Source organism: Metarhizium brunneum, chromosome 5, assembly GCF_013426205.1.
Source record: "Metarhizium brunneum chromosome 5, complete sequence".
In the NCBI taxonomy this organism is placed as follows: domain Eukaryota; kingdom Fungi; phylum Ascomycota; class Sordariomycetes; order Hypocreales; family Clavicipitaceae; genus Metarhizium; species Metarhizium brunneum.
This window is the reverse complement of record NC_089426.1, coordinates 3,290,832-3,310,655: the sequence shown is the minus strand read 5'-3', so window position 1 is coordinate 3,310,655 and position 19,824 is coordinate 3,290,832. Positions and strand designations below refer to the sequence as shown.

General features: G+C 49.1%; 4 protein-coding genes across 4 annotated transcripts; 2 read left to right on the top strand and 2 right to left on the bottom strand.

The window, feature by feature from the left end:
• Positions 1 to 233: 233 nt before the first annotated feature.
• Positions 234 to 2,528, bottom strand: G6M90_00g090690 (uncharacterized protein; the record flags this gene model as incomplete). The annotated part of the gene is made up of 1 exon (XM_014686241.1): positions 234 to 2,528. The coding sequence occupies one exon, from the start codon at positions 2,526 to 2,528 to the stop codon at positions 234 to 236; it is 2,295 nt and encodes a 764-aa protein (XP_014541727.1).
• A 3,680-nt stretch (positions 2,529 to 6,208) lies between these two features.
• SEN1 (Helicase SEN1) lies at positions 6,209 to 12,402 on the bottom strand (the record flags this gene model as incomplete). Its single annotated transcript, XM_066131381.1, has 2 exons — positions 6,209 to 11,999; positions 12,050 to 12,402. 2 exons carry the CDS (start codon positions 12,400 to 12,402, stop codon positions 6,209 to 6,211), a joined length of 6,144 nt encoding a protein of 2,047 aa, XP_065987288.1.
• A 1,492-nt stretch (positions 12,403 to 13,894) lies between these two features.
• ngoFVIIM (Modification methylase NgoFVII) lies at positions 13,895 to 15,859 on the top strand (the record flags this gene model as incomplete). Its single annotated transcript, XM_014686239.1, has 1 exon — positions 13,895 to 15,859. The coding sequence occupies one exon, from the start codon at positions 13,895 to 13,897 to the stop codon at positions 15,857 to 15,859; it is 1,965 nt and encodes a 654-aa protein (XP_014541725.1).
• An 851-nt stretch (positions 15,860 to 16,710) lies between these two features.
• NAM7 (ATP-dependent helicase NAM7) lies at positions 16,711 to 19,169 on the top strand (the record flags this gene model as incomplete). The annotated part of the gene is made up of 2 exons (XM_014686238.2): positions 16,711 to 16,770; positions 16,833 to 19,169. 2 exons carry the CDS (start codon positions 16,711 to 16,713, stop codon positions 19,167 to 19,169), a joined length of 2,397 nt encoding a protein of 798 aa, XP_014541724.2.
• Between the last annotated feature and the right edge of the window lie 655 nt (positions 19,170 to 19,824).

Here is a 19,824-nt window from a genome sequence, read left to right as displayed (position 1 = left end):
ATTTGACATCACTTTTTGGCATATTGATCCAAGGGAGGATATACCCAAGGTGACGCTCAATTCTACCATGTTCGCACCCTGCACCCATAGTTGCTGCCGGCACACCCAATTTTATCTGTCGTATATTTTGTTTTTGCGCACTATAGTGTTGAGATTGCAGACCGTTGCCCTGATGAAAGAAATATTCGCCATGATGAAAATTTGGAAATGGACTTTGTACACCTTCATTAACCTTACATGGGGTGGGATTGTCCACCTTTCGTAATGACTGGCGATTGCGTCGTTCCCTGCCATCGCCTTGCCTCTCCCGCCAATTCCCTCATCAGCGGCTCAATAGTCCCCAACCCGCTTGCGTCGTCACTCCTGCTCACACTATCACTCCATGCATCGTCGTTATACGCATGCCTAGTCAACATATCCAGGAGTCTGGCCTGGGATAAGCTAGGCCGCCGTGTTAGTCGCGTCTTTTCCATATCCCGGTCCATCCTGTCTGCTGTGCCTGAAGTTTCGCCATCGGATGCCCAGGCCCTAATTCCCTCTAATGGCCAGTTATTGGAAGACCCTATAGTTTTATTCATGTTGTCCAAAACAGGCACTGGGGCCCGAAGCCAGTCATCGCCGTTGCGTTCCAACCTACGGAGCCGGCGCTCCATGTCTCGCAACCGATGCTCGCGGTACGCTTCGTATAAGCGCATGACCTCCTTGTCTGCGTGGGAAACCGAGCCATTCCCGTATGCCACTCCACCCGAGGCTAACTGTTGCGTCCTTGCTCTGGCCATAGCCATTGCATCGCGTGCCCTGCGCTCCTGTTCCCTGATGGCCTTCCATTCTCGTCGACGGGTCAGAGACGTGCGATCTGACACGTCATGTTGCTGTGATGGCGAGCCACGCGTGGAGGCTGGCGGGGTCAGAATACTTGGTGTGTTGACAGTGGTTGAGGGCAGTGTTATTTCAGAATCCTCCTTTGAAGACTTCTTTGCAGGCGCCGTCTTGGGACGGACGGGTCCGCCCTTTTCATCAGCAGAAGACGGCTCGACATCCGTCACCACCATGAGACCACTCAAGGTTAAGGCTAATTGGCCCGGCATAGCGGTTGACGTCTTGTCCGGAACCGCCGCTGCTGGTCGTGACGATGGTTGGGCAGCTGATGGTCGCTGTATCGCCTTGGAAGCATCTCGTTCCAGCTGATCTTTCACTTTTGCATTCCACACGGCTGCCTCAATGTCGCGCCGCTTTCTTTCTCTCACAATATCCTTTCTATTCCAACTTGACCCTGAGCTTGCGTGTCGATAGTCCTCCGAATGTGAAAGAACATGAGCGTCTGTCGTCGAAGCAGTATTCCGATTTTGGCTACCATCCCAGCTTAGTGCTGGACTTGAGTCTCTGATGTAGGACGGTCCGGATTCTGATCTGCGAGCACCAATACTGTTCACAGGGTTGTTGTTGCTTATTGAAAGTGCTCGCTGTGGAGCCGGGGTTAACGAGTTGTACAAGCATTTCGACCGAGCGACACTACTCGCTCCCGCAACATGGTCCTGTGGTGATATCAAGCCGTCGATAGATGGTGGGTTTCTCGCAGATCTATTGGAAACCATACTAGAAGCTCGTGCAGGGTACGCAGAGCGCCGAAACACCGCCGGATTTTGTTTGCCTACTGAGCCTTCATCTCTTGATGGACTTCGCGAGATATGCCATGGCGCTGAGCTGTCATCAAGTAATGGCGTATCAAACTTCGTTGGTAGAATCCCAATATAATCATGGACTTTGTCCGTTAGACTATTGGTTGGCTTGTGCGGCGGTAACGGAGGAGGGCGGTGTCCCCGGGAGTTCAAATATGGCGCTCGAGATTTAGTAGCAACCAAACCGGTATCTGACTCAAATGCCTCCGCCACGGGCCGCAAAACGGTAACAACGCCCTTTTCATTCCTGAACGTTCTGATGGGTCCTTTGCTTGGTATTCCAATTTGCGTGTCGTGAGTGAAGACAGGATACTGGGACCGGATCTCCAACCCATACGGAGTTGCCTCGATTGGAATCGAGATGGCAATGTGCCTATGCCCTCCACTGGTGACGCCTACCACTGCCGAGTCTGGCAGTTGGATGTTTTGTGGCTGTTTGGGCGTGGATTTGCTCCTTCTTCCTATTTTCTTGATTTTGGACCATCTTCCGCGGCCATGCCCGTCATCTCCGTATGGTATCGACATGAAGTTATCCGGCGGCGGCGGATGATTCTTCAGAAAATCTACTAGAGCAGCCACGTCATCTCTGGCTCGACGAGCACGAAGTCTCTCCCCCAGCAACATTGTGTCGTGTAAGTCGCCCGCGTAGAGGTTGCTGCTGACGCTCTGAAACTGGAACTCTGAGCAAGGTCGCTCCAACTTCTTCTCCGCACGATGATGCGCTTCCGTGCCAGTATGGCTTCGGCAACGGGAGTAGAGAGGGTTGGAACCCAGATGTGACAGAGAAGAGTCGGCGTCATCTCTTGATGACAGTATAAATCCCCTGCCGAGTGAGACTGGATACGTCATGGCGACTACCTAATATAAGAGGAAAAGCTATTCGTCAACAACACCAGTTCCTGATATTGGTAGCCTGCCCTTGCATGCATGTAAGAAGGAGTCGGTCAGTTTCGAGGCGCAAAACGGAACGAAAAGCAGTGGTTGGAGTCTGAACAAATAATAACACTTGCTTCCGATCTTTTACTGGACACTGCTTAAGACAGGCATATGTCTGTGTTGCTGCAAGGCGTGGACCAAGGCCGTGTCTCACTGGAAGCCTTCTCGACACAGAAACAAGCTGAAGGGCTGGATACGGATCGGCGAGAAGTCCCGAGTTCTCAATTCTAGGGAATTGACCGAATAGAGACTAAAGAAAAGGAAAATATTACAGACCAGCGCCAAGATTGACTGTCAAATTTGGGGACAGGCTCCGAATCGGCTACAAGGGAAAGAGAAGAAGAGGAGGGAAGGGGCCCATAGGACGGGCACAAAGAAAAAATATCGATATGATGCAGAAGAGGAGAAAGAAGGTTCCAGTTTAATACATCGGATAGAAAGGAAAATCTCAAATAAACGGCTTCGTCAAGAGAAACTTGAAAGGAGAAGCCTGGCAAGAGACCGGCAATTCCAACGGCCCCCGAGCCGACGAAGAAGAGCTTAAACTTTTGGAATCCTTGTTAAGGCATTGGGGAACCGGTTCTCGCAACTCTTTGCTCTCTTCACGATTTACAGCTCTGGAGGCCAACAGCGTACAATGTAGGTGGTATCCGGCAGGGTGGTAACGACTGGGGTCCCTTGAATCGTTTATAAACAAGCGACTGGACGGCCAACTTCTTTATTAATGAAACAGAGCCGTCCTTGGCTATAGTCTCTTGTCCTTTCGGCGTCACATCCGGGCGACGGTCGTCACTAGCTTTTCCTCCCAGACCGGGGGGCTGGTTGGTGGGCTCATGAACTGACGGACACGGTGCTATCGTCCTTTTTGTTGGTTTTCGAGATGACAATAATACGGAGGAACGCTCATAGCGTGATACTGGGATCCTGGGTTGACAATACAATATTGTCTTCTTCGTTATGCTCAGATGATAAGGTATCCTTGCATCTTGGTCGAGCTCTGACCCTGCGTGACGAGAGCAGCTCTTGCATCTCTGGCCCCAATGGCGGATGGAGGAGGTTCTTCCCATGGCCTTGGGATTTCTGCTCAGAAAAAGAAACACCCGGTCCTAGCGTGATGACGAACCCGCAGCTCTTCTTAGCCCATGGCAGGGATTGGATGACAGGGTCGAGATTGCACGATGGATGGCCATCGGGTGAGGTTGAACATTGCCGCGGCCCACTCGACGATGCAAGAGGCGTCGCTCGGCCACCGAGAGACGTAAAATGTGGGTGGACAAAGATGGCAATGGGCAGCGAGAAAATGGAGGCGGAGACCCAGCGACCCAGTGACCCAGTGCCCCAGTGCCCCAGCGCCCCAGTAAGCTGGCTCGCTCTCATATGCAACTAATTACGGAGTACATTAGCTGTCTGGTCGCTTGTTTGTCGACGGGGTCCTAGTCTTGCAGCAGTTAAGCGCAACCAGAGATGCTAGTCGATTGCGACCTCGAAATCATCCTCGGATAGCGTACCGCAGCTGGCTCTATGCACAGAGAAGCCGGCGAAAGGCATTGATCAAGGTCCAAGGACAGACACCCTGGACGTTCTCCGAGAGGAGGACGGGGCAACCGAGAGAAGAGAATAAGACTAGCTGCCAAGGCTCGCATGCATAACGGTGTTCTGCGTGCGGTGACATCTGGACATGGAGGAGGTGACGAGGCTGTGATGGCCGCAGCAAACCCCAACAATAAACTGGGCATTCGCCCCTTTGCCGGCGCGCTTGTCCTTGTCGCCAAATGCTCCGGATACCCATTACTACTACTACTACTATATGATTATTTCCATACCCCAGTTCTAGCCTGTGCGTCTACTTGTTGATTCCGGTGAGCTGGCCCAAATGTCCAGGGGTCATGTTAAATAATCTCCAACGGCGAACCAGTCGACCCAACAAAAAAATGGGGGCCGCCGTTCTGCGCCCTCCATCACGCCAGCCATGAAAGGAGAGTTGTTTGCTAAGCCGGATAGGATACGGGGTAACATCTCTTCGTCAACTGATGGTGGACTGACCGAAAGCCGCGGAAAACTGTTGAAGCGAGCAAGCAGAATGCATGGGTAGCAAGGCAACGAGGGCAATGGCAGCATTGTACCAAGTAATTGATGGCGTCAATCATCACACCAGACCTTGGGGGCCAGGCGCCACTTCGACGATCGACACTGGATGTCGCTCCGTTGGCAGCCACGAACCACCCACCACTTGCCCATCACCTCTGGACCTTGGCGTAGAGAGACAGTCGATACATACTTGTACATACAGTATGTCCAACCAGACATGTTTCCCTTGCACCTTGCAAGCAACCAATGCAATGCCCAATACCAAGATACTTAAACAAGGAGTACGGGGCCTCATGACAAATATTTTACAACAGAATTGTCCCAGTTGCCTACCGTGCCCACAAAGCAACCCAGGCAATACCGAGTACATGATAGCCATGTTGTCTGTCATGACAGGGTTCACGACCACGGCAGAGACTCACATTACGTAGCATTACGAACTGCCAGTGGTAGTCACAATGACACGTACAAGTATGCACAACAGGCGAGGAACGCAGCTGCGCATCGCATCGCATCGCATCTGAGATCACCACCAGCAAGGGTTTCTTGCAGCCACAAAAACCTGGGGCGCTCAGGGGTTTCGCCATCGGTGCCTTTCCATCGTCACGGTGACTGCCGTTGTATGTACGACTTCCCCTGGTGAACAATTTCGTAGTGTTTTAAATTTCGGGAGAGAATCTGAACAAGGGTGGGTGCCCGAATTCTCCCTGGTCCAAAACCCAACCTCCATGTCTCTGCCCAGAGAAGCAAGCAGGAACCAATCTGAGACATAGATACGGCTGTCGTTGGCTGAGACATTTCATGCTTCCTCCTTGCGGCATTGTCCAAACAAGAATCAGTTACTACTACGTAAGAACTACGAACGGAGTACCTTTCCATACATAATACGAGGTAACTTAGGTAGTTACGGAGTAGGTACTACTGGGTAGATCGGAATGCATCAATGGTAGCTAGCACCCAGGAATAGGGGGATGTCTCCCTAGCACAAATGCACACCATTGTGTTCAAGTGAGTATCGCAGCGAAGCAACTATTTCCTGGTGTCAATCGTTCGTGGAATAGCCGCATCATCAGCCATCATCAAACTTTGGCTGGTCGTTCTCATCCATCCCCATCAAATCTTCTATTCTCAATACCCGAGAAGCCTACCAAAACCCATCTCTACGTGCGCTCCCTATTCAAATCTAACCCTTAATGAATGCACCACATGCGCATATCACATGGCATCATCAAGAGGGAAAAAACGCCTATACAAATGCTCCCCACCCGTCTATGTTATGCGCCTTCGCAATGCTAATGTGCCATCCCACTTTCATTGAAAGAAAGCAAAATAGTCTTCATCTCCTACGACATCACCTCTTTTTGGGCATAAATAAACTTGGTTTCGCCTTCTTCCGTGGCGCCGTTGGTATAGGCTTATTCATCGACTATTTTGCAATCGTCAGCTACGTTTCCAAGACAACAGTGACATCCGCCTCAAAACGCACCTTTGTACCAGTCACGGAGCTACTGGGTTGACCCGATGTCGACATCGACCCATTCGGTGCCTGATTCATCGGAATCGCTTTCGAATTCATCGCTGGAGGAGGGGGTCGTTCCGGGGGTACCATCCCGAGGACTGACATTGCCGACGGATCCTTGGGCGGCGGCGGCATCGTCTGTTTGACAGGTTTTTGTCCGAATTTGCCCATCAGGCCGCCTCGCTGCGTACTCGCAATCTGCTGTTGTATTAGAAATCTGTGCTTGGTTGCTGGTTGTTTGGACTGCCACTGATATGCCACATACTCTCTTTGCTGCTTGCTGTCCAGGCTCTGACCCGTCCAGCGGTCGCTTCTTTGGCTCAGAAGCTTGGTTATCTGAAGTGTGTATCACGGGCAGACCCGCTCCGCGTGGAACAACATTCGGTATACTGCCGTCAGTAGTCTTTCGGGATTGGCTTCCGTTGCTCAAGGCCGGCAGGTCAGTCGATGGTCCTGATTTGATATTCTTCACACCATCCATGATAGGTTTTGCAGCAGGGGAGTCGAGCATCTCGATATCTTTGGGAGATTCCTTTTGAGGCGCTTGGTAGCTTGACGGGCTTGCTCTTCGTAAAGGCCGTCTGAACATGCCTAGTATATCGCCCTTTGTGTATCTGTCTCTGGCTTTGGCATCTTCAATCAATTTCTTCCAGAACTCACCCTGAACCAATGCTCTAGAGTCTCCTAGAATCCACAGTGATGATTTGGCACGAGTCAAACCAACATTCATACGGCGAATATCCGTCATAAAACCAATACCTCCCGTTGAGCTGGCTCGTACGCAGGAGAATATGATAATTTCACATTCTCGACCTTGAAAGGCGTCTGTAGTGTTGAATTCGATGATATCAGTGATATTTTCGCCGTATCGACTTGTAAAACGATTCCTCAGCTCAAACAATTGAGCTTTATATGGGGTAATGATGCCAATCTTGCCTGTAAGATCACATTGCTTGTACTCTTTACTGAAACGGTCATACATCTCCATGGCAACTTGCAGTTCTCTAGTGTTAACCAGTGATTGACCTTTTCTGCCTTTTTCTTGAACACCCTCCACATCAAAGAACCGATAAGGGCCAAGGAGAGCACTCTGATGCCAGGGCTGGTGTCGAAGCTGCAGCATGTCTTGCCCGTCTTGGAGCTGTCCTTCGTAGAATTCTTTGCTGGGAAACATGCTGATCTCTGGATGCATTCGGTATTGCATATCGAGTAGATGGACAGACTTGGGATGGTTCTGTTGCATTCGAACGAACAAACTCTGGTCGTAGCCAAAACGTGCAGCAGACTGAGACAAAACGGTTGGAGGAAGCTGCTTGGGGTCACCCACAAGTATACATTTGCAGCATCCATATTTGAGTGGAATCAAGGCGCTGAGCTCGACACATTGAGCAGCTTCATCGATAATAACGGTTTCAAACTCAACATCTAAGTTGCGGAACATTTCATGTCCACTACCACTAAGTGTTGCACAAAGCACATGAGCAGAGTTGAGGATTTCCTGCTGAACTTGTCTGCGACGCATCTCCATCTCTCGAGCAAGGGAATTGCCGCTATCCTTGTTTGCGTCGATTTGTTTACCAATGTTCATTTGCTGCCGCTTTAGCTCGTCAAATTTTCGGGAGAGGGTGTTTTGTGTGATACGATTATCCTGTGCACGAGCTTCATCAAGGAGCTGTCTAATTTCTGCAAGCTCTTCCCTGATTTTCGCCGCGTCTCCGTGAAGCTTGTCTCTTTCGGCTTTGGCTTTGTCCTTGGTATTGTCACCCTCCATTCGATTTCGGACAAGTTCGTCGAGCGTGACATCCTTGACGGCAGCGTTAATAGCATCGCTCCTGCCGAGACGAAGTACATTGATAGGCTTCGTTTTTCCACTGCTAGTCTTGACACCACTCTTTAGACGAAGTACTAATTCATCAACAGCTGCGTTACTGGGAGCGCAGACAAGAAGTTTTTTCGGGCGGCCTTGACCAGCAGGTATGGCACCAGCCAAAGGGCGCAGTGGAGCGCCCATAGGCACGCCGTTCGAGGCTTGGGCAAGCTGTTCTGAGAGTAATGACCCAACCATTGCAGTAATAGTCTTGGTCTTGCCAGTTCCAGGCGGTCCTTGGATAAGTGTGAAACCATCGTTATCTTGAGCCCCCAGTACCGCCACAGCCTGACCATGGTTAAGAGTCCAATTTTGCATGGCATTCGAAATCTTTTCCTCCCCGTATCGAAGAATCGGTGACGGTTCAGCTTTCAAGATTTCATCCATGAGATCGTAATACTGTAGACTTTCCAGCGCAGCATATTCTCGTTCGATGGTAGTCATATTAGTTATCTTGACGCCATAGATAGTGACTCCAGGCATTAACAAGGTCGATAGTTGGTTGTTACGTGATGCGACACGGTATGTAATTTCGATGAGATCCTTCTTGTACGTGATTCGGTGAACTCTAGCCAGACAGTGTCTTGAAATAGGGTTTTGGAGAGGGCTCTCGGCTTCGGAGACCAAGAGAATATCTCCTTCTGAGACTCCCCTTTCACGATTTTGAACAACAGGTAAAGTGAAGGCTACTTCCAAAAAGCTGTCAACACTTGCCCTGCTGGCAAGTTTCATGCCGAAGGGCTGAGCCGTTATCTCATCCTTTGCGGTCACGAAAGAACGCCAGGCCTCGGAAGCAAGCAAAGGAAAGAACGTTGCTTGATACGACCGCGGATCGGGATACTTTGTAGCAACCTCGGAGGCAGCCGGACCATTAGGAGGGTCGTTGCCTTGGTGAAAAATGTCCCATGCTAGAATGGTGTTGTGAAGTCTATCCATAGGAGGGATCAAGCGAGCTCTCATTTCCTTAACTGAACGCTGCTGTCGAATCTTCTTGACCGGCCTGCGCAGTCGATCTCGCAGAGCCTGCTGCCGACGTTTTTCATGTTCGTCAAGACCTTTCTGGCCGCCAGTGCTCAATGTTGCAAGCTGCTCGTCCGAGTCAGAATCTGCACTATCATCGTCTGATTCCTCATCAGAGCTGTTAACCATGATTTCACTTCTTGCATTATCTTTCCCTGTTGATGCAAGACTCTGGGCTCCAGATCCTTCTCCTGGGACAAGTTCTCCACGAATCTTCTTGGCTCTGGCAATAGCCTCAGCATCTCTCTTGGCTTTCTCAGCCCTTTCTCTCTGTCTGCTCTCCTTAAGTGCCAAAATAGCCTTCATGTCGGGACCCTTGGACTTAGACCTTGCTTGCTGTGCCGCAAGCTGCTTTAGAATAGGACTGTCAGCCGATCTGCTAAATTCCAGGACGTCATCTCTATTGGACCTCCCAACCTTATCGGAAGGAGTCCCAGGAGGGGCAGACTTGGACCAAGCATCCAGCTTGCTCTGCTTCTTAGACCTTTCCTTGTCTAAAGCAGTTGTCCGATCTACCACACTGGTAGTAGGCCCAAGTTGTAAAATCTGAACTTCTTCATCATGGCCGAGGGCTTGAAGCAATTCAGCTCGTTGTTGGTCTGTTAAATTCGTTGAGCGGAGGTACTTTCCGGTAGTCCCAGTAGGAATGCAGGCGTCCGTGATGAGCTTTCGTGACCCGGCATTGATTTCGAGTTTATTTTCCCGAAGTCTAGTCAAGATCTTGCCGAGCACTCGAACGGTAACGTCAACTAACCATCTATCCTTCAATCGAATCATGTTTTCCATTCCCCGAAAGTTCTCTTTCGCCGGGCCCAGAATGATTGGCATCACGTCCTGTTCACTTTTGCCCAAAGCAGTAGCAGAAGTGAGAAGGCCGTCTTCTGCAATAAGAGCTTCGGCTAGTTCCATAATTTCTCGACAGAACTCGGTCATAATCGCGTTTGAAATGCAAAATGACCAAGATTCTATATTGAGACAGGACTTTGAAACGAATCTCCACTGCTCATTCCACCAGCGTAACACTACAGCGACGGATTTTGAGTTGAGAGTCTTTGTTCTGAGGACACCCGAGGTCGGGTCGGACAATCCCCTGAGAACATCCCTGCTCATATTGAGCAGCGGACGGATAGGTCCCCAAGGAAATGGTGGTTTAAGAACTCTCTCCAGTGTCCAGACGATAGAAGATAGAGTTTGTTCCGGATGTAGTTGAGACATGTGTTCTATGGCACCACTCCGCGATAATTCACCGGTCCAGCTTTTGAGGATCTCCGCTGAGCCTTCAGCCAGGTTAGAATCGTCGTGGACGGATAACCCTACAATAACCTGAAAGGACAATCGATCTGCAAACAGGAGATTCAAATCGGTGGCGTCCACTTCCGAAACTCGACCCAATATTCTCGCCAACACATCGGCAATGCTACCGAGTGATGTGTTGAATCGCTGGCTAGACTCATCCAGCTTGTTGATGCTTTTGCGTGGCCGTATTTGTTCGACTGAGATGAGAGGGCCAAGGGACACTAAGACATCCTTTGCCAGCGTCACTTGATCCCCCGAAGAGTCGAATGTTTCGACAATGGTTTCCCAAAATGTCTTTGACTCACGGAGAATTGTTGATTGAAGTTGCTTTTTGTTGTGAATAGCCTGGAACTCCTCCAAAAACATCTTCATATCCAATTTCATAGCGGCATGTAGGACTGACATGGCCGCGTCGGAGACTCTGAAAGTCGTCCAGCCCTCTCGTGAATCTTGTGGTGGCCGCAGGCTCTCCAATATGAGGTCCTTGTTCTTTACCACTAGATTAAAAGCGCCACCCGCGTATAAATGAGTCGTACCGGATGCTGTCTGTATATCGGGATCTAGGAAGGACTTCAGGGTGAAATTTATGGCGTCAAAGCCAGCACGAATACACGCGGCTTGCCCCGGTTCACCAATGAATGGATCTTTTGCCAGAGTCGCAAACAGAGTGTGCATGAGGACTTCACAAGCGTCATATCTACGGTCTCGACCCAACGACATAAGCCAAGGTTGAATCCACGATGTAGGAAAAGGCACAACATCCGAATCCATGCTGAACCCACTCCAGCAGTCGTCAAGAGATTGGCGAAGCAAAACCTTGTAAACAGGACTAGCAAAAAGCAGGTCGGCAATTACGTTTGGCCGAGCATCACCGATTACATCCCAAAAGGCTTTTGGGTAATCTTTTAAGAAGATTGTCAGTACTCGGATCGTCACAACCAGCATACCTTCCGAGGGACAGGTCTGAATGTGACGGAATAATAGGTCGTAAATGCTTGAGCCTTGGCGCAGTTCCAGACTGCGGAGGCGGCTGTGAATAAGGTTCTCTGGCAGCTTGGTCAAAATTATTTCAAACCCTTCCCAGAAACGCTCGATAGCCAGTCGCTCTTCATCCGAGAACTGAGGAGTCACCTGAATTCTGGCAATGTCATCTATCGCACTGGTCAATCCGTTGCTCACAGCCCAGTCAAACTGGGCCTCCGTCATCGATTTGGAGTTGATGAATTTCCAGTTTTCTTGTGCCCATTTTCGACGGTCATCATTCTTTTGATCAAATAAAAAGTATGTCATGCCAGGGAGTGGATCGCTTCGCCCCAGCTTGAGATAACTCTTGCCCTGCAACCGCATGAAGACGTACTGAAAAAGGGCGCGCTGGTCAGGTGTTGACATGAACGGCATGCAGCAAAGAGCCTCGTAGACAGCAATAAGAACTTCTGGCAGCTTCTCTCCCAACTGCGTCTTTTTGAAAACATCTCCCCTTTCCTCGATTTTGCCGATGTATTCTTTCGCCCACTGAAGATTGCAACTAATTCTGGCGATATCGATTCGATTCAGCATTTGTTCGATGTGCTCGATGACTTGTTCGTTCCATTTTCTGCGCTTGGTCAGCAGGCTCTCTATAAAAAATAAGGATTGGTAGCGTACTCAGAAAATCTTTGCAGATAGACCTGGCGTTGCATGTGCCAGTTGAGGACGCATTCAGAGCAACTCCTCAGTACATGCTCGAGTCTATCTTTGAACTCCTCTGCCCATTTCCCTGCCTCACTTTTATCAAATCCAAATATCAGGCTATTCCAGTACGTGATTTCGATGCGGTGATGGCCATCTTCGATCCGCTGTTTTTTGTCTTCGACGGTGATTTGGGATTCAGGGTCATCAAAGGTTTTGTAATTTTCGCGATCGTCGGAGTCGATCTTCGGGCAGAGTAGATGGCAATCATGGGGGAGCTTCTGTAGTTCCTCGTACCATTTTGCCAGTTCCTCGTTAAGATCCGACATGTTGGCGTTGGAATCTCGTGCCCATCCCCAAACATCTGCCTAGCAAGTGGAGGACCGCCAGGCCACTACCCAGGCTCGTAGGCAGATGTAGGAGCCTTGAAAAAAGGTGTTTCGCAGTGTTCAGGTAGACTACAGAGGCGATGGATTGAGGATACAGCGGAAGAGGCTGAGGTTGTGGGAGGCGGAGAGTTCCAGGTACTGAAGAAATCGAAATTGGTTTGGACGGAAGCAAGCTAGCTTCCAGGCCCTGCAGCCCTCTTCAACATGTATAGCAATTCAGCCGCTATAAAGGTAGCCCAATCACGACTGTCAGGGATTGAGAGATGAGCCACGTCGGCGATGTGGTGGAAGTTGAAAGGCGCGGGCGCGGAGAAGCAGGGAGCTAAATGGGACCAGGAATGGCTTGAACTTTTTTTTTGCCCACCTGGACAACTGCACGCGTTAAGTGCATGTGAGATAGCGCGTTTTGAAAGCAGAAGGAGAAGGAGCTCTGATTGCTGGTAGTATATCCGCTAGAGGTGCAGCGGAGCAAGTTTAATGTGGCCCGTGCACACCAGCCTTGTCACTGTTCTGCTCTTCAATGTTTTCTTCCAGATCAATGTCCACTTGGACAATTAGATTGGCATCTTTGAATGCTTAGTTCAGTGGTTCTTCGCCTATTTGGATATCGAACATTGTCAGTATATTCTGACTCAGGTAGGTAGGATGACGTTTGATGCCAGGCTTTTAGAAGTTTTCAAACGCATACGCATCACCTTCAATGTGAGATGATGGCGCTGGGGAGGTTGATATTCTTCAGTGATTCCTTCTGTTGACCCCATATCAGAAAGCCCTGCAGAATCCGCAGAATCCGCAGAATCTAGCTGATACTCGACTATTCTTGACAGACTGGATTCCGAGAGGCATCCAGGCTCATGAGCGGGATCGCTATCATGTCGCGTACTACATGCATTTCAACAACTCTGTACCTACCTAGTAGGTACAGAGGCGCTGTGTCTTTAAATCGAAACTACCATTCCCTTGGAGATTTGATAGTGACATCTAAGTGGCGATTTGCAAAACGGTATCCCGCTCACTTTGGCTCTCCTTGCCCAAGTGGTACTAGCCGAGGCGGCATCGCAACTCCCATCCCAAAAGTGAGGGCATTCTGAGCTGAGAGTCAGAGTTCTTTCAATCAGAGCTTTGCTGTCGGCTCATTATGCAAACGGCCAACGGCTCTCGTCACATGCAAGGAGCCAAATGGACAGTTGAATTTACACAAACTCACATCTTTCTCGCCCCGAGTATTACAAGGCTGGATGCATGTCTTCTTCACGACATGAAAAATCCTCGTCTAAACATCAACACTCGGCTCCCTCTTTACAGTTTCTGTTTCTGATTCTCATTTGGTTCAACTCGCTGGGCTTATGCCATACCAAGGCGCCCTGCTCCTATAGCCAGGAAGTTGCTCAAACTAAGCTTCCTATGGTTCATCGGAATATACATGACGATAATGGCACCTCCTTCTGTAATATGCCTTGAAGAAGGATCTCGAGAGTCGCGCAGCCCCAGCGTTGCTTCATCACGCACGCTTGCTCTGGAAGACGATGAATTACACGGAAGAAATGATGCCCGCATAATAGATTGGATCAACAATGTCGGCAATACTGCACAAACGCAGACGCCTATGCGTACAGCACAACAAAATCTCACTACTCTCGGGCAGCCAAGCATTCGGGTTGGAGATGTGATCGAAATCAAGAATGTCATGATCGGCGATTGCCGAGTAGACTTCATCCAAGTAAAGCACATTTCCCGAGCTACTCTATCTGGACGAAAATTTCGAGGTATCCCGTTTACCAGGACACGAAATATGCGAGGACGGCTTCCCAAGAAGATGAATGAAGTGTGCATGATGCTGCACTTTCAGCAAGAAAACGGACGCACCCCAGACGACTTTGCATTACTGGTTGATATCAAAGAAGACCGTGTTGTGAGAAAGCGAAACCTTATAATTACAAACGCAAAATTTCCAGAGCATTCTGTATTGCATGGTCCGCAATCCCCCCTGTCCATCAGAGGCGAAACCCAAGCCCTCAAGCGTCACATTGAACAGTCAGGTAACCTCTGCTGTCGATGGAAATGGATGGTATATCTTATCGATAAGAGTCAGGACCAGAAGTTTAAGGAAGAAGTTTTGGAACGGATATCGGCTGAAGAAGTTTTGGATCGCCAATATCTTGTCGACCAAGAGGCTCTATGCAATAGATGGAGAGGAGGCCGTATCAGGGGTGGTTCCTGGACTCCAGACCAAGGTTCCTGTACTCATACCGTTGATCTCGCTAATGGTTCGAGTATCCAAGAGGGGAACTTCCGAGGAAGTAACCAGAAATATACCTTTTTTGACGCGTTTTCAGGCGCTGGCGGTGTCTCGAGGGGTGCTCAGAATGCGGGATTCAAGGTTACTCATGCCATCGATAAATCGCCAGATGTGTGGCGAACATACTCTCTTAACTTTCCGGAGACAAAACTTTACAAATGGCCCGTTGACAGGTTCATTGGGCAAACAAATGATGCGTCCATTCGAGTAGATGTGCTTCACTTGTCTCCGCCCTGCCAATACTTTTCTCCAGCACACACAAAAGATTGTGCCCACGACTATGACAACATATTAGCGCAGCGTAGCTGTCCTTCGCTTGTGAAAAAGCTGCGTCCGAGGCTGGTCACCATAGAGCAGACCTTTGGGCTGCTGTTCGATCGACATCGACAACACTTTTACTCGCTTATCGGAGGTCTCACGGAGCTTGGGTACTCTGTTCGATGGAAGATCGTAGCACTATGCACCTGGGGGTTGGCTCAAAATCGCAGACGACTTATAATAATTGCTGCAGGTCCGGGAGAGCAGCTACCAGGCTTTCCTGCGGCGACCCATTATGAGAATAGCAAAAATGGTTTGCGTCCGTATACCACAATTCGACAAGTTCTTAGCAGAATTCAGGAGGGTGACAACTTGCACAACCTTGGCACCGTCGCCCGATTTACCCCTAGGAGACGCGCTTCAAATTTTGACACTTTGCTGGGAACAATTACGGCTCGATCGGGAAGTCTGTACTATCCTGACGGAACCCGAAATTTTACTCTGCGAGAATATGCCTGCTTGCAAGGGTTTCCAAAAGCCCATAGGTTTCGGGGAACAACAGTCGGCATAAAATCTCAGATAGGGAACGCCTTTGCGCCCACCTGTGTCAAGCATTTATACAAGCATCTGGAAAACTGGTTGCTGCAACAGGACCGTGTTCAATCACATCAGCCCGAGGCGGAGGATGTGGTGATACTTGACGCGGAAATGCTTGATACTGAAAGCATTGGTTCAGACTCGCCAGGAGCAATGAACTCTGTCATCGACTTGACCGATGAAGACATATCTGGCCTCCAGACAAGCATTATCACGTCCAGTTCCTTCATGGACCTCACGTGAGATCGTCAAAAGGAGCCTACACGACTGCGCCGCGGTTTTAAAAGAAAATAGTTTCGGAGCTAGTGATTCGAGATGATGTGGTTTATATCATGGAAAGGTATATTGGGTGCTATTCCTGCACATGACGGACAAAAATTGTGACGAGCCTTGAAGGGGCATTCGGAGCGAGAGAGCTGTTGCTACCTGCCTACTTAGTGCCTGGGTAGGTATTGTAAGAATAGAGAGATAATTTCGACCAAGTAGTAATCCCAGAACTAATAGATGGGATAAGTGGGTGTGGATAATACAATGAATATTTCGTTGTTGTTTTTTTGAGTGCAGTTCTCTCCCCTGACTAGTAAGGAGCTTGGTCTATGTTTCGCACGCGGCTAACGATATATATCAAGGTCACTTTTAGACTGAATTCAATTAAGGGAGAAGAGAAGAAGAGAAAAGAAGTCTTGTCTATAGCGAATGTGTTTGATAGTCGCACTACGTACTCTGTATTTACTGTGGTTGGATGAGCTGGCGCCATTGTCCTGAACCGGAGGTAAAAAGAGCAAGCATGGATTGAAACTTAGCCTTAGGGAAAGTTGAAATTCTTGACAGGCTCAGTGACCATTACCGGATACGAGCATACCGGTCGACCATTTGGTGCCAAGGTACTTGAGTACATAGAGCTGGGCAGTTGCTGTCAGCTGGCAGCCAGTTCGTAAACTCTGCCGGCTGCCTTGGATCCTTTCCTTCCCCCATTCTGATATTGACACCATTGACATGCCTTTTTCTCGCATTTCCATCACCTGTTGCACACCAGGAACATCCAATTTTCTTTGAACCTCTCTCCAAAAGGCCCACTCGACAACGCTTTTAGAATGTCGCTGACAAGACCTGATATTGAACAGCCACTGTCACTTCAGACAATACCAGACACCGTGAGGCCTTTTTGCAAACCCGTACGGAGCACGTTCATCTTGGCTAACATCTACTGACGAAGGCACTTGTACCTCTGCACACATTTCCGATTCAGGAAGAATTTGCCTGGCGTCATGAACAAGGTACCGAGATTGAAATGTACAACGAGGAACATTTGCACCGAGTCTTGAATGAAAGGCGGCAAAAATTCAGATGCTGGGTTATTACGCCTTTTAGCAACTTAATCACAGCCTTCACGAAGCCATGGCTATTTCTAGTTCAACCACCCGACAACCTGGAAGCGAGCGGTTTCCCAACCACCACAGACCGTTTCAGGATAGACATGGTTTCAAATGTCAAAAGAGGTGGCGATGAATATTCTCTCGCTCACATACCAGCTACCCGCATTCCCAATCCCTTTGAAACCTGTGAAGCAGTACGAGATACCAGGATCAAAACATTTGCAGCATACAAAGTCGACGTGCCACGGTCTTGGACGAATTCGGAAGGAGATCACATTGAGTTGGATTTGATGTCAGAGTTTCAGATATCTTGTAGAGAAACCGAGTTGGACAAAATCGTTCTGGAGGAACACGAACATCAGCTCTTGACCATCGAGTGGGATGTGAACTCAGCCACTTTTGAGGCAGAGCTCGACGCTCTTCATTTCTTCACTGAAGAAAAACGTCTACAGAATAGAGGCCCCACGTTGAAGTCTCAAAGAGCATTTCGTATGATTCAGAACTTTCATTCAAGTTGGAAAGACTTTTATGATCTCCACAAAGACTTCCCACAGTTAAGCAACCCAGAGCTGCGTAGGCATGCAGTCCCAGACGCAATTTTACGGCGATTTAAAGCCTTTAACAATGATCATTCGAACGCTTTCAACGGCCTGAAGCAGATACCAAACGGACTCTACTTCGTCAACGGCTGTCCGGGGTCTGGAAAGACAGAATGGAATATGATTCTGGCAGGCCTGATACAGTGTTCAAAAAGGAGGCACAAAAAAAGGCGAAACCCTATCCTGTTTCTGGTGGACATCAATAAAGCTGTAGACGATGCTGCTAGCAGGTACTACTCGCTTTGTCAGGAAGCCGGAGTAACGATCCGTATCGTCCGTATGCACGGATGGCCACTGGAAATGCGACAGAGTGCTAAACTTCATGGATCACGGTCAACTACAAATCAAGATAGTTTCGCGGTCCCAGACTTTACTAATCGATTTCTTGTGACCGCTGGCCTCTCCAAGCAGACCAGCGTGTCAAGAGATCCTGGCATTGTGCCGACTTTGGACCAGGCGTCATGGGAGTACTTTGAAAAGAACAAAAGGGACGCGTTTCTTGGCCTCCAAAAGTTGTTGGACAAGATGGATAGTGGCGAAGCCTTGAGTACAGATGATTGGAAGCATTTGAGAAGCCATGTCTCCAGGCTTTATCGTGTTGTTTTGGCGGGAACAGACTTTATCGCGACTACTCCGGTCGCGGCGTACGGAAGATTCTCAAAGTTTTTTAAACCGGACATCATTTTTATGGATGAAGCTTCTCATGCCAGGGAGCTCACCACACTCATCCCTCTGGCATATTTTACACCCAAGGCTTGGATATTTACGGGCGATGTGAAACAAACTCAGCCGTTCGTGAAGGATGCAAAGGACAGAGAGAAGCACAGCGGACTGAGGTTTAATCCCTTTGCTGCACAACTGAGGATGAGTACCATGGCTAGGGCAGACCATGTCAATGCTGTCAATAGTAAGTTACTCATTAATAAGCGGGCATTTGGAAACCTTCATAGGCTGCCATCTGCTATGTTCTATGAAAGCCAGATGAGATCCGGCTATGACGAGGCATCCCGATACCCTGACGGCGTGGCCCACCTAACTATTTACCTCCAAAATCTGAATGGTAACCGAGACGTCGACGAAAATCGCATTATCGTGAATTTGGAAAACAGCAATGAAGAAAAGCATCGCGACAGCTATTGGAACCCCCTTCACCACCAATGGGTTCTGGCCCAAGCCACACATCTACTACAGGATGACAGATTCCGTGGCCTCAGAGACAGAGAAATGGGCGGTACCATCATGATTGCAACTCCGTACAGCACTGCAGTAAAGCAGTATCACGCCGCAGTGAAAAGCTGGCCAGAATCTTGGCAAAGAAGAACTCAGGTCTTAACAGTAGATAAGGCACAGGGGAATGAGGCTGATGTGGTGTTTCTAGACATGGTCAGAACAACTACTGCCGGGTTCATGGATGACCCCAAGCGGTTAAACGTTGCTATCACGAGGGCACGCCAAGCTGAAGTTATTTTGATGCGCAGGACAATGGCTTATGTTCCTGGAAAAAGATTCGGAAGAAGCAAATATTTGTCGCAGCTATGGGACGACACACTTCTACATAAACGGATTGTAACGATATAGTGGCTCCATGTCTGGAAGAGACGCGGCACACTCCGGACGTGTCTGTCTTTAAAGCCTGTCAACAGGAAGTTCTACCAGAAACTCATGAGTGGAAACAAGGGTGAGTATGAGTACAGACACGTGCATGGGCGACGCGACGACCCTTGGTTGATATTAGAGTGCCTTTGAATGAGAATGGTTTAGTTTAAATGGATGATATCACAGGCTTTGTAAGGAGCTTTGTTTCTTTTTTTCACTCGGCATGTACACGGCAACAGCAAGAACAGAACAGGTGTGAGGCTTCGCTGCATTCAGGACAGTGTCTTACCGCCGATCTGTGTTGGAGCAGGGGATGTGCATCTATTCATAGATTCAAGAGGGAGTCATACGTTTACTAAATTGCGATAATAGAAGTAAGCTTCCAGGATGCTGGACTAGTTTGCTACGCTCTTGGGTGAACTAGATTGATATCATTGTATCACTACCGCTATCGAACAGTCCAAACGCGGAGCGGTCTGGTCACTGGCCTATCTTAGTTGCGGAAGATTGATTGTCTGCAAGGGTCCACGACTTGGGGTCGAGTCGCCAAGACGCCTATCCTAGTAGGGCTCAGTGGAGGCAGTGAACGGCAGGTTCACGTACATGCATACAGGTGAAGACGTCATGATAGACTTGG